Source organism: Festucalex cinctus, chromosome 20 (genome assembly GCF_051991245.1).
Source record: "Festucalex cinctus isolate MCC-2025b chromosome 20, RoL_Fcin_1.0, whole genome shotgun sequence".
In the NCBI taxonomy this organism is placed as follows: Eukaryota; Metazoa; Chordata; class Actinopteri; order Syngnathiformes; family Syngnathidae; genus Festucalex; species Festucalex cinctus.
In genome coordinates this window covers 16731845-16746950 of record NC_135430.1, presented here as the reverse complement: position 1 = coordinate 16746950, position 15106 = coordinate 16731845, and the positions used below count along the sequence as shown (strand labels likewise).

At 42.6% G+C, this 15106-nt stretch overlaps 1 protein-coding gene across 3 annotated transcripts in view; it reads left to right on the top strand.

The window, feature by feature from the left end:
* The window catches only part of LOC144009223 (partitioning defective 3 homolog), a 270024-nt gene that overhangs the window by 148483 nt on the left and 106435 nt on the right, over window positions 1–15106 (top strand). For 2 of the 3 annotated variants that reach the window (XM_077508824.1, XM_077508826.1), the window contains 3 exons: window positions 3430–3578; window positions 5389–5427; window positions 9632–9865. In XM_077508824.1, coding sequence (XP_077364950.1) covers window positions 3430–3578; window positions 5389–5427; window positions 9632–9865 — 422 coding nt within the window. The remainder of the gene's footprint in view (window positions 1–3429; window positions 3579–5388; window positions 5428–9631; window positions 9866–15106) is intronic. The other variant, XM_077508825.1, reaches the window with a different exon arrangement.

Here is a 15106-nt window from a genome sequence, read left to right as displayed (position 1 = left end):
TTCCATCACAATGTATGTTCCATAAAATTGGAATTGCAACTGCAAATAAATTGCGGTGTCAACTTTAATTCCCTTGCGGCATATGCTCTGCTCGACATAATGTAGTTGGAAAATTGTGGTTTATAATAAACCAGTGAGATAAATATTTCATAACATGCACAATTTGATTAGTTGCGAGCAGCAATATAATACATGTATGCCAATAATTGTCTATACTTAACAGATCGATGGCAACCTCCCTTTTTCAACTTAGAAATGATATAGAAATTTTACCTTATTAATATTTCAATACCCTATTTTCAGTGTTCAGTGTAATCAGAATAAAAATGTTAACGTGCGAATAAGCGTGTCCGATGACGCCCATTTTTGAATTATCATGTGGTGCAACCGAAACGAAATTTTATTTTGAAATTCATGTCTGTGCTGTCTCATAACTATGTAAAAAAATAAAAATAAAAATAAAAAAATTTAGTTTTTAGCAACTGGTGTGTAGTGGTCATATTTGGACATCATCTGGTGTGACCTGGAAAATGTCCAACAAATACATATTTTCATGATCAAGTTACTTGTGTGGCTCGCTATGTTGTTTTGTTTATCTCGCGAAATTGTTAGCCTCATTACTTTGATTTAAGTTGAAAATAATATGTGGTGCAACCAACTATCATCATTAACGCTTTCCATGATAGATGTGCTAAATTGTAGATAATAGTAAATCATAATTAAGAATACATATTTTATGTGTTTTTATAATAAACAGTGTTGGGTCCATCAATGATCCATATACTGCTACTGTGATATGAGGGATTTAAATACATTGCGTCATAGTCCAAATATCATAAAGCCACCCCAGAATATAAGCTATCTTGTCGTTCTAAACTCTACTAACCATAATTCTTTCTTTTTATACACCAACTTATCGTTCACATCCTCAACTGGTGTTTTGATTGGTTGGCGAGTAGCGATACTAGTATCATTTCTCTCGAAATTAAAAAATGGGAAATAGTAATGAATTTCATGCACGTTTATGAAAAAATGCTATATTGGGATATATAGGTCTTTCTTAAAAATGTGTATTTTTTGGGGTAAATTGTATGTTTTTGTAAGTGTTAGTGGTATTGAACATCGCTAATATACTTGTTATATTGTAAAAAATAATAATAATGAAATAAAATACCACCCAGCCGTAATATGTGTGAAAAATTCCTAAATTAAGTCTAAATTTAACTCATTCACTCCCAGCCATTTTCACTGAAGCAACCCCCTTTGCTCCCAGCTGTTATACTGTATTAAACTGTATTAACTGTAAAACATGGAACCTACAAAAAGAAACAGTCTTCTCTTTCATCAGGAAAAAAATATATTTGTGTCGGTTTCCGTTTCATAGCAATTAGCATTAGAATGCATATTTCAGATTTCATTGATATTCACATTCCAGGTGAAAACACTTATCAAATAGTGCTTGTTGCAACATAGCCCTGGCTGATCCCACTCTGCCGCCACCTGCTGGCCATTTTTTTTGCAGTAACTACCATTGTTTTAAGCCACCTCTTCATGTCGGAAGCTGCACCCAAAGCCTTCTGTAGGCTTTTGCATAAAAAATAATAATAATAATAAATCAAAAAATAAAAACGTATAAATACGTTTTTGGGAGTGAAGGAGTTAATTTCACTTGAGTTGAAGTATACCACTGTCACTGAACATGCCAAGCTGCTTTCCGCTTTTGTTTATGTTTTGACGCCCTGTGTAGTCATTTATCACAACAGCTAGAGTGAGTGAAAGAAAGATTCCGTGCTGTCCGAACTGTCTCATTCAAGAAAGATATACTTTTTTGAGACCAAAAAAAAAAGAAAAAAAAAAGTATGTTGTATGGTGTGAGTTATGTGAGGGGAAACGTGAGTGATGATGAACGAATGAATAATACATCTGTGCTGTCATTCCTTTCTTCCTGCTCCACTTTCTCGCTTTCCTGTGTCAGCGGAAGGTGGCCCCTGTATGGCAGCGTAGACGGGAGTGCCGAGTACGGCTGACAGCAAAGTGACATATTAACACCGGCCTCTTGGTGACACATGAAGCATTTCGTGTGTTGAATGGTATCCACAAACCAAATCGCAATTGTTTACATGCAGACAAGTGCCAGCGGGTCTTTGACAGTCGGTTCTATTTTTCAAATGGAAAGGAAAAAACGTTTTCATGCTCGCGTCGTTTAGAAGACTTCATTAGCGCCGCATCTATCTACTTGAATGGCAAGGTGTTCACCCTTATTGTCATGCAAATACCATTGCCCCCTCACACAAGCTCCGCCTCCCACTCCCTTCCGATTTTCAATTAAGATCCAGACAGAGATAGAGCATCTCAAAGGTAAATGGTCATGGAAAGCCTGGACTCAGACAGACGTGGGGGGTGGGTGGTGGTGTTACTGAGTGATCCTGAGCCCAGAGCATCCTCACGTCAGGTGTCACACAGAACTAAACTTAACCAATCCAGCAAGGCATCGAGCTGCCCTTGACTGGGATCCTCATTGTAATTAGAGCTGTCAAAATTAACTCATTTGCTCCCAAAAACGTATAAATACGTTATATTTTAAATGTTTTAAGTCTCTCAAAGACGTATTTATACGTTTTTTTTTTGTTTTTTTTTATGTAGCGCATACAGAAGGCTTTGATGCAGCCTCTCAACTGCAAAGAACGGTTGAAGAAATGGTAGTCATTATACAAACGGCCAGCAGGTGGCAGCAGAGCAAAAGAGATCAACCAGGGCAATGTTGGGAAAAAAGCTCAAACACTCACAATTCTAATTAGATTTGTGGATAATGATGAAACATAGATATATTCTAATGCTAATTGCTGCAAAACGGAAAAAAAGATGGAAGTATACTTTTTTTTTTCCTGATGAAAGAAGAGACTTTAATCTTTCTTTTGGTAGGTTCCATGTTTTTATAGCAATAGAACACAATATTCTGTGGGCCTTGCAAATTCCAGTAAACAGCTGGGAGTGAAGGGTTGCTTCTGTGAAAATGGCTGGGACTGAATGACTTAATCTACTATTACAACTACTTTTTTTTTTTCTGTGTTTAATGAAAATAAGATATTTGCAAACAACTGTTTTTACTTTAGAAAACAATAACCGAACCGGTAACATAGTACATCAATCCCCCTTTTTTCAATCACTATACGGATACGAAGTACAAAATAACTACAGATCATTGGTTAATAAACAGTCATCAGGGCAAAAATGCTTTTTGCAATGCACTTTAATGCAAAATTTAAATTAATCCGATTAATTGATTCTAAAAATGTTCAATAGCGACAACACTAATTGTAATAGCGGAATGGATTGGCTGTGTATTTTTGAATGTGATTAATTCTATTCACACAATGATCCACACACTTTTACACCACCGACCTAACGTCACTTTCTCATCTTTTGCAGCTCATTGAGTCCCGATGCCGACCCGGACGGTTCGTTTCAAAGGGAGGGTTTCGCCCGTCAGAGTATGTCAGAAAAGCGCACCAAGCAGTATGAGAACGCTGCTCAGTTGGAGATCATCAAGTCGCGCAAGTCCAAGAGCATGGATCTGGGTAAATGCTTTTTTGTTTTGTTTTGTATGACACGTGCAGAATTCCCTGAAATGACAAATGAATTTATGACGTTTTGTTTGCAAGGATTAAAAAAAAAAAAAAACACCCAAAAAGCATTGTCTGTCTGCCATTAGAAAGTTTGTAGTGTATGTTAAGTAGTTGCCCTCTCTCGGATCACTGATTTAATCTTATTTGTGGACTCCATTCCTCACCGATTCTCAAGAGTTGAAGCAAATCCTAACTCAAACTAAGTCTCGGTCAACAATCTCCGGTTGCCTTCTACTGATTGTCTTCCTTTTGTCAGATAACACAGTCCCATGCAAAGGTTTTTGTTTGAAGTGGACTGCAATTTGATATTTTGGTTTGTTTCCCTGCCGACTTAGCATAAAGACATTATCCTCTCGATTTTTCAGTCTCGGTTGCAAATGTAATCTGATTGTCTGAGGACAGGAAGTGAGCCGAGTGGACGGGGAGATGAGATGGCTCATCGCCGCAAATGCACATCTTATCTCGGGACGATATCAAAAAAGCCTCTCGATTGTTCCAAAGCGATGTCAGCATTTACTTGTTTATTTGATTAGCTCCGAAAAGGAACCGAGTTATTTCACTTATCGGACAATCTTTGAATAAGCCTTGATGCATTTTTCTGGTTATTCAGTACTTCTAATGTTATTATATCAGCCATGCATGGTTGGGTGCATTTGCTTTGGAAGCACTTGCAAGCCCTGACCTCAAGCCAATCATAAATACTTTTTCAGTGACTGTATTTGGTGTATTCAGAGGTGGGTACATCAATGAGTTTCTTTCTTTGACGTCCGTCCGTCATTGTCAATCCGTCAATATTTCAAACCGAACCGAATCCGTTGATTCATCAACATTATCTTAACCACGCTTCCGTCATGCTAAATAACATTTTGTCATTTTGTTATGTTACTATTCTTTTCCTCACTAATGTTGTCACATATAATTGCCGGGAATACTGCCGCCAACGGCCACAGGACTCAGTACTTGCTCTTTTTAGCTGTTCAGTTACCTGCCTGACGTAAAATATCACCCTTAGCTGTCTAACAAAGTGCCTGATGTAAAACAAAGGAACTGAGCACTAAACTAAACTGGGGAATTTACAAATGGAGGAAAACCTTATCATCATTATCTGTAGTTCCCCGACGTTACTGACCAGGTTATTGATGATTACATTGACGGCCGAAAATGTACTTTGATCAATGCTATATCATTCGTCAACAAAGTCCGTCATTTACGGACCTTACGTCAATATATGTACTTTTACTTTTATAAACTGGTTTGTCTTCCAAAGAATGTTGGAGATTCAGAACTTTCTTCTCCAAAGTTCATTTGCTCATTAATGAGGCTTCGCTGCTTCAACGCTACCCTGACTAAATGCTTAACATGCTCAACGACAAGCTCTCACATCCTTGGCCGTGGGGATTTCTGTTTCTCCTTTAAAACCGTATTCCAGGTGCTCCCATATCACAGCAGCAGATGGATTTCTTGTCTTTGAAGAGCCTCATTGTTGAAATATGCTAAATTGATCAGACACCCCATGTTCCTGTTCCATTTAGATGGAGAATGAGATTGGGCAAAGAAAGAAAAAAATAAAAATCAGTTTGCAGGAATATCTGTGCTTTGTAAGCCTCATGACTGACAGTCTCATGCATGGAATGTAATATCCTCTTCTTTTAAACCCCATTCTCAAATTACACCGCTTCCTTTCTTATACTTTCTTGTCCCTTCTTCTCTTTGCTTTGCATGTTGCATGATAGCGCTCATGCTTATTTGTGCTCTTTAACAGTAGCTGGTGAGATTAACAGCAGTGCAAGAACCAGTGGAGGTAAGCATATGTGCCAGGACTTTTATTCAATTATTACAATGGGCCATTATGTTTCCACGGGTCGATAAAAGAGATTACACAAGTGACCCCCTCCTCGTTTCCCATTACTAACTCATTACGAACCGTGGTTGGCCTTTTCCTACGGTTTGTGCACAATGGTCAATGTAGTGTTGAATAGTGACCGCTAATATTGTAACAAGAAAAAAAAAATACTCATAGCACAGGTCGGGTGTTGAGGGCACTGGTGGTGAGTAGCCCTTGCAATAAGGTGTCAATTGCTTAGTTAGGAGCATCTGGCTAATTGCAATTGATTCATTTTAGGCTGAGTTTATCACTTGTTTGTCGCTTGTTACTGAAGTGAATTGACACGTTAAAACACATAAACGACAGATTACTGGTTCATCGGATGAACGGCTTTAGTGATCTGTAGATCAGCCATGGGCAGTTGCCAGCCCCTCACTCGATTTTGGCCCATGAGTTGACTGATGCCATGTGAATCGAAACCAAACTTATTTGTAACGAGACAAAGTGCAATTTCTGGAGAAATTGCGTGGGAATGCTTTCGGCATTCCCACGCAATTTCTCCAGGAATTGCACATTGTCTCGTACATTGTCTCATTGTCACAATAATTAAAATCACTGACAGTGTGAGTCAAATCGGTGAGAGTCTACACTGACCCAGATAACTGGAACAACCTTTCATATGGCCATAGAAGACCTTGAGGTCTGACTTTTAAGATCCAGGTGAGACTTACGGTTTTAGTCCAGCGATCACTGTTTTGGTTCATTTTGGTTCATCGCAAAGACATCCTGCAACCCTTATTGAGATATTACCTGGAAGTCCCCTTAATTAAGATATTTTTTATGACACATGTTGAGGGTATGAAGGACCTCCTCTGTCATGCTAATGATCTCCAACTGGCAGCGACGTATGAGCCCGTCTGACTCCAGGGATATCTTCCCTCCTTTGGGGTACCTGGCCATGGCCTTTTCCTGACCACCTTGGAGGCTATTTTTACCATAATTACCCTTTTACCGTCCTGGCTCTTTGAATAAATTATGCCTAATGGAGCCCCCTGTCTGTACACAGATCTTTACATGCAAGTGCCTATGGTGAATAATAGCCGGCTTGCATAGTTTTAGCTGCTCTAATTATAGTACGGGCTCCTGTCCCTGTAATAACTGCTGTTGATTTATTCATGGAGTTTGCCATGGCTCCCCTTTAACGCTTAATGGCAATGGATCTTCTCCAATTAACAGCCCTTGCCACTTAGTATGTCCAAGGAACACAGAACGGCGACCAAGTTTTGCCTCTGGACGTGACACAATTTCAGGTGCAGCCACTATTTGTTGAGATTAGCTTCCTTTGTGTGCGTTTCAGTGCGATGATTTTCATTTCTCCTGCAGGCGTGTGGGGAGTGGCAAACTCTTGTCTGTATGCAATGGGGGAATATGTATTTTATGGCTCTGAATAAGAGGGCGTCGAGGAGCAGAGCGGAGAGGCTCTGGAGATAGGAATCACATAATAGAACGGCATACAGAGAGCTGTCCGTCAAACTCTCCCTTGAGAGCTTGGGATTTTTCTGATGAAAACAAAGGAAGGTTGCAGCTGGCAGTGGTCTTCGGGCAAACTCTCCCTCTCTCCCTCTCCTTGCTTTTCCATCGTCTTTGTGTCTCTGCTACTCGCTGCCATTCACCAGACTTGCGAGAAACAATGGTGAAGTGGATCGTGATGCCGAATACAGAGTGGGAGGATAATTCCCTGTTTCCGAATATGGCAGATGTCATTTTTTGGTTCCCTTCAACTGTTGCATCCTGTACGAGATTGCAATCCTATTGTGTCAAACGCACTCTGGCTTCTATGAGTCTGCTCTCTGCAGGCTTTAGGCAAAATGCTTGAGCGGATGGGGGTGGGGTTTCATAAATAATTTTTTTTTGGTTTGTTTTTAGTTTTCCATAAAGTAGCCTGAATTGCAATATTTTTAGGCTACCCTCGTATGATTACGTAACGTTGGCCCTTCATCCAATTACTGTCGATACATTTTTTTAAAAAGACACATTGTACATTTGGGCATCACCAATGGGCATGTGGTGTATAGCATTAGAAAATATGAATATCCCAATTAAATTTTTTGACCCATTTAGCTTCACATATAGCATTTATTATTATTATTATTATTATTATTATTATTATTATTATTATTTCATTTATTTTTTTACATTGTCAATTTAAAATCTTTGTGATAACCCATTCAAACCCAACATTTAGACTTTTTTTATGTGTTTTTTTTTGTTTTTTATTTTTATGCAAGAGCATACAGGGGGCTTTGATGCAGCTTGTGACATCAAGAGGTGGCTTAAAGCAATGGTAGTTATTCAAAAAAAAAAAAAAACGGCCAGCACGTGGCAGTAGAGTATAAGAGATCAGCCAGGGCCATGTTGCAACAAGCTCTTTTTGGTGAAAAATTTTGAGACCAAGTTTTCAAAGTTTCCCGAGATGCATTGGGTAATAGTCTGCTTAAAACATGCTAGCTAATAATGATTCATGTTGTGTACTAATCACTTATTTTTCATTAATGTCTACTCTTAAGTTCATCTGTAGGACTGCTTGGAAATGAAAATAGGGTATTTCTGGAAAAAAATTTGACCGTCTCATATACAATTGTACATTATTTAAAAAAAATAAAATAAAATACAACAAACTTGCATTATGTTGGAGTATTTAGCCAGTGTGGTTCACATACGGTTGGCACAAGCAGTCAGTGATGTATTCCTGTAATCTGAGAGTTCAGCCCACACAGTACAAATTGTATTTTATTGTGTGAGCCTGCCCGAAGGTGCACATGTAAGCTAATCTGATGCAGCATTATAGATTGTTCAGTTATTTTCAATAGTGCTTTTGGATTTGGGTCCCGGTTCTCCTGGGATTGGACATGTTTACTAGCATCGATGAAACCCAAGATGAAATGGAGTTTCAAAGTCATGACAGTGCATTTAGCAGTCTGGAAGCCAGACCCCAGTGGCTCACAGTTGACCTTTTTAGCCTATTTGACTTCTTAGACAGTAGATCTATAGGCGCAATGGATGGAAGAAAAATAACTCACACTTCATTCGGTTGCATTGTTAGCAGATGTAGCTGAAGGAGGGGAGTCTGTTGTGACCCGAAAGACCTTCGTCTTCCTCTTGAGCCCATTTTTCTATATTGGCATTGCACCAACCCTTCATAAAAAAAACATACATTTCAGTGGATGTACTGCATACAGGATACCAAATTATTTTCTTTAAGACACATGGGGGTTTGTTTTCTCAGCTTAATATGCATTTGGCAGCGTAAGACTCCGTAAAGACCCACTGGGGTCACCCAGCAGCAGTGGGTCACACCTCATTTAGCTAAATTTAAACATGCTAAAATCCCTGACAGAATTGTGTCAGTCATATGGTTTGTGTTATTGTGTCGAGATGGATGAGGATCTCATGCTACAAATGAAGTGTGCGGTGTGTGAAGAGGTCGAATTCTTCAATGTTCACGATTTAGGTGATCTGTGTTTACTAGGGATGTAACGATATTCAAATGTCACAAAACGATATTATCACAATATGAAGCTCACGATACGATAATTATCACGATATTGTGGGGAGGTTGGCGATATTTGAAAAAAGGTCCCGATATCGTAAAAAAAAAGAGCTCATACAAAAAAACTAGCACAATATTGTGCTTTGTACATAACATCAATGTTATGTTATGTTATGTTTGATTATTATTATGTTGTTATTATTAGTATGTTATGCTGTTAATATACGCACATATTGAGTTCCTCCACAAATTGACTTGTTTCACAGGCATGTTCCCCTTCATCTGACAATTAGTGTAGATTTTAAACAGAAAAGGGCCAAAACATCCCTAATAAAAATAAAATTGCACTTAAAAAAAAAAAAAAAACTAGCCATGAGAGGGTGCTAGAACTGCACAAATCAACCTGACTTTTGTAATAGATGTTGCATTTAAATATCGTGAACATGACGACGACGATATTGTGGTAGTTTTAATATCACGATATCGCGATATTGCACTTATCGTTACATCCCAAGTATATACACACAGAAATTAGCAATTTGAGCATTTTTTTTTTTTTAACATGAGTTTGCCATGTCTTACCTGTCACGCCTCTCTGACCCGGTTTCCCCCCCCCCCCCCCCAACACAGGTTCTTCAGGACAAAATGTCGGACCCTCGCTAGGCCTGAAAAAGTCCAGTTCCCTTGAAAGCCTCCACACGGCTCTCGCTGCAGCAACACGCAACGGTGCGATCAACGTCAACAGGCCGCGCTCTCGCATCATCAGGAGCCGAGGCTGCAACGACAGTTTCCGAGCGGCAATCGACAAGTCGTACGACAAACCAGGCGCTCAGTTGCCCGAGGACGAAAACAGCATGGACACATGTAAGTATCTTAGCATGCAGTACTCGTCATTCACCACTGGTTTGAGTCACATACAATGGATATGTTTACAACATTTTAATTACACTCATGCATTCATCCCACTGGAACAGCGTTAATATGGATCCATTAGACAACGTGACCTTTTCCACATTGCCCTCGAGTCCAATCTGAATGCTCCCTTTTCCCAAATAGCTTCACTGATAAGTGCTTTTCTTAATACTGCAAAGCAGTTTAGTCCTGATCCCTTAAGGTGTTTTCAAATTATGCTTAGGGGAAGTTACCCCGCTTACGTGTTTAAACATAACAGCGTTGATTGCTTTGACCAAAGCTCCCCTGTCATGATTTCCTGTCGGTTTTTTCTGCATTGTTTGATTATATTGTAAAATTCCACAACAAACAATTCAACTTTCAGCACTCAACTTATTTTTTTACATTTATTTATGTATGTATTGTATTGGTTTGGGTTTAAATACGTTATTCTTAAACAAAGTGACTGTATTATGAGTGACCGTGACCATCCAAAACAAATAATTTAGTTGGTATTTATGTAGGCAAGCCATCTTATATTTCCATCAAGCCTTTTGAGAATGTCAGGATTCCTAAGTGAATGATAATAGATTTGTTGTTTTATTTTTACGATTGTGTATTTTGTTGTATGTGTTCTTGATGGGGCTTCTTGTCCAGGTCACTTTAATGAATGAGAATTAGTTCTTCAACATTTTTACCTGGTTAAAGGTTTATAGGTTAAATTAAGGGAAAAAAAAAAAAAAAAAAAGGTTGCTAGAAATGACTTTTGTTAATACACCGCTCCCAGAACTGTAATGCATACACAGTAGGGCTGTCATTAGCGGATATTTTTAGAATAGATTATTCTATCAGTTCGACAAAATTTTATTTTGCGTTTGAGCATTACAATACCATGATCAACCATGAAAAAATAAATAAATAAATAAATAAATACATTAATTAATTAATTAATTAATATATTTTTTTATTGAATTTATGTCTGTTTATTTTATATTTGTTATTTTAGTTTCCATTATTATGATAATGTAAATAAAATAAATACATAGTATTTATTAATTTTTTTTTATACATTATCTATATATATAAATACTGTATATAACTACTTCTGAGCGACTGAAATTGGAGGATTTGGACAATTTAAAGTTAAATAATGGCGCCAAATGATTGTGACACGATGCGAGGAGGTAGGACTCAGACGCAGAGTGTAAGTTGGCCAACAAGGCTGCAGCTTTAATCCAATGAACCAAAAAACACCTCTCAAGGAGGGAAAAAAGGCAGAACAAAAAGAGCTCCAAACTGGAGAATAAACAAGGGCACTCAAAAACAGGGACAACTAAAGGCGCTCCGCTAGGGAGGAAAACAAGGGGCAAACTAAGGGCGCAAGACAAAGCAAGGCAAGACATCGAACAAGGACTGTGGAACAAGGACTGTGAGGACGCTTCCATGCACTGAGATGTGACACTTCGGCAACGGAGGGGAGAATGCAGGTGGCTTTTATGTCCGGGTTGATTGGGAGCAGGTGGAAACAATCATGGGCGTGGACCGGTGATTACTGTGCAGGAGGAAGGGCAAGTGACCTGAGGTGAGAGGGTGGTTAATGACTTCAAAATAAAACAGGAACCTGACTGTGAAATAAAAGCATGACCCGCCACTCTGGTGGCGGCGTGACAGTACCCCCCCCTCAACGGCCGGCTCTCGACGGCCCAGGAACCTCGGGGTGTTCATCATAAAAATCGTCGATGAGGGAGGGGTCTACAATGAACCGGGCGGGCACCCATTGCCGTTCTTCAGGCCCGTAACCCTCCCAGTCAACCAGGTATTGGTGCCCCCGGCCCCGCTTTCGGACGTCCAATAATTTTCTGACCTTATAAACTGGGCCCCCCTCCACCATCTCCGGAGGGGGCGGCGCAGGCTCGGGCGGGACCAGGGAACTGTCCTGAACAGGCTTGACCTGGCTCACATGGAAGGTAGGGTGGGTGCGGAGGGATCGAGGCAGGCGCAGGCGCACGGCGGCTGGACCTACTGTCTTGGTGATCGGGAATGGCCCCACGAATCTAGGGGCCAACTTTGGACAAGGTACATTTAGATGAAGGTTCTTCGTCGATAGCCATACCTTTTGACCTGGTTGATACTGGGGTGCGGCCCTCCTCCTCCGGTCAGCAGCTCTTTTCATCCTGTCGCCTTGACGTTGTAGTGCCAGTCGAGCCGCTGACCAGATTCGGCGGCACCGGCGGACCATGGCGAGAACCGAGGGAACTGAGGCTTCCTCCTCCAGGTCTGCGAAGTAAGGTGGGTCGTAACCATGCACACATTTGAACGGCGTGATTCCTGTGGCAGAGGTGGGTAACGAGTTATGAGCCAGTTCAACCCAAACCAAGTTCTTGCTCCAGGTGGACGGATTTTGGGAGACCAAGCACCGGAGTCCGGTCTCCAGCTGTTGATTTAGCCTCTCGGCTTGTCCATTGGCTTCCGGGTGGTAGCCCGAGGTTAAGTTCGCCTTGGCCCCTATGGCTCTGCAGAACTCTTTCCAGAAACGAGAGACGAACTGGGGCCCGCGGTCGGACACAATGTGTCGCGGGAATCCATGGGTTCTGAATACTTGGTCTATCATTATTTCTGCTGTTTTCTTGGCGGAGGGTAACTTGGGTAATGGAATAAAGCGGACCATCTTTGAGAAGCGATCAACAACTGTAAGTATTGTGGTTTTACCATGTGATGTGGGAAGTCCAGTGACAAAGTCCATTGATATTTCAGCCCAGGGTCTTGAGGGGATCGGTAGTGGCTGAAGGAGGCCCATCCGAGGTTGATTAGATGATTTATTTCGGGCACAGACTGGGCAGGCCCTTACATATTCCTGTACCGAGGCTTCCATGGAAGGCCACCAGAATCTTCGGGCGACAGCGAACAGGGTCCTGCGAGTACCTGGGTGACAAGACAGACGAGAGGTGTGTGCCCAGTTGATCACCTGTGCTCTTAGGGCCTCCGGGACGAAAAGCCGTCGTGGTGGGCATTCTTTCGGGGTGATCGTGTCTTGAAGGGCGTCCTTGACTTCCTCTTCAATCTGCCAGGACAGGGCTCCTACTATGCAGTCTCTCGGCAGGATGGGTTCAGGTTCGGTTGCTGTGGATTCCGGGTCATGAATACGTGAAAGGGCATCTGCTTTAACATTCTTGCTTCCGGGTCTGTAGGTCAGAGAAAACGAAAATCTGTTAAAAAACAATGACCACCTGGCCTGTCGGGGGTTCAGTCTTTTTGCTTGGCGCAGGTACTCCAGGTTGCGGTGATCTGTCCAAATGATGAAGGGGTGTTCTGCGCCCTCCAGCCAGTGCCTCCACTCTTCTAGGGCGACCTTGACCGCCAGTAGTTCCCGATCTCCAACGCTGTAATTGCGCTCGGCCTTGGAGAGCTTCCTGGACAAGAATGCGCAGGGGTGCACCTTTCCATCCTCCTGGCTCCTTTGGGATAGGACGGCCCCGACGCCCAGATTGGAGGCATCTACCTCAACCACGAACTGGCGGGTAGGGTCGGGAACTCTGAGTATCGGAGCCTCTGTGAAACGTTTCTTGAGTGTGTTGAACGCGGCGTTGGCCTCCGGAGTCCAGACGAAGCGTTGCTGTGGCGAGGTCAAGGCATGGAGTGGAGCTGCGATGGAGCTGAAGTTGCGGATGAATCGTCTGTAAAAGTTGGCGAATCCCAGGAACTGTTGCACCTTCTTTCTGGACTCAGGTGTGGGCCAGTCCCTGACCGCGCTGACCTTCTCTGATTCCATCTCGACTTTGCCAGGAGATACGACGAATCCCAGAAATGAGATGGTATCGGCGTGGAAAAGGCTCTTCTCAGCCTTCACGTAGAGCCGGTGTTCAAGCAGGCGTTTCAAGACTTGGGTGACATGGTGCTGGTGGGTTTTCAAGTCCGGTGAGTAAATCAATATGTCGTCCAAATAAACATATACGAACTGGTCGATGAAGTCCTTGAGCACGTCATTGATCATGGCCTGGAAAACAGCTGGCGCATTCGTGAGGCCAAATGGCATGACTAAGTATTCATAGTGGCCTCTGGGAGTATTGAAGCCAGTTTTCCACTCATCCCCTGCACGAATACGGACGAGATGATAGGCGTTGCGGAGATCCAGTTTGGTGAATATCTTGGCTTGCTGGAGCTGGTCGAATACTGAGGACATCAAGGGCAGAGGATAACGATTCTTGACTGTGATTTCATTCAGGGGACTGTAGTCAATGCAAGGGCGTAATGAGCCATCCTTCTTGCCCACAAAGAAAAAACCGGCTCCAGCTGGCGATGACGAGGGCCGAATAAGTCCGGCTTTCAAGGAAGTGTCTATGTACTCGTTTAGGGCCTTGCGTTCGGGACCCGAAACAGAGTACAATCTCCCCTTGGGGATGGTAGATCCAGGAATCAACTCGATCGCACAGTCATAGGATCGATGTGGGGGAAGTGACATGGCCTTGGTCTTGCTGAACACCTCCCTGAGAGGATGATAGCAGGTGGGAACGGTGTTCAGGTCCGGGTAATCCTGGTCATTCACGAGAGACACCTGTCGGATGGCAGCGGGAGGTGCCTCTGCCGCTGGCCGCTCCACCCCATGGTGTTCACAATCATCTCCCCAGTCCAGGACTCGCCCCGATCGCCAGTCGATGCGGGGGTTGTGCAACTGCAACCAGGGATGACCCAGGACCAGTGTGTGTGATGGGGAACGGAAGACATGGAAGCGAAGAAGTTCTCGGTGCTGTCCAATATGGATCTCAAGAGGCTCTGTGACATGTGTGATGAGGAATAAGTCTTTCCCATTGAGCGCCCTGGCCCTCATATGGGTGGAAAGTGGCTCCGTGCCTGCCTGCAATATTTCCACCAGACCCCAATCCATGAGGCTCTCGTCCGCTCCGGAGTCAATGAGAGCTAGTAGGTCTGTGGAAATGGCATTGCAGGAAATCTTGACTTGCGTGAGTTTTCGGTTTTTGCCTTGCTTGTGAGTCGCGGTACCCACCGGAGAGCCTCTCTTGGTGGGACAAGCTACCACCAGATGGCCTTGTTCTCCACAGTAGTAGCATCGCCCCTCTTGACGACGTCGCTGGCGTTCGTGGTGAGACAATCGGGCGCGGTCCAGCTGCATCGGCTCCTCGTCACTCTCGCTGGGCCTTCCCGCGGTGGGCGACTGGGGAAGGGCACCTCGCGGAGGGCCTCTTGCTTCTGGGTGCC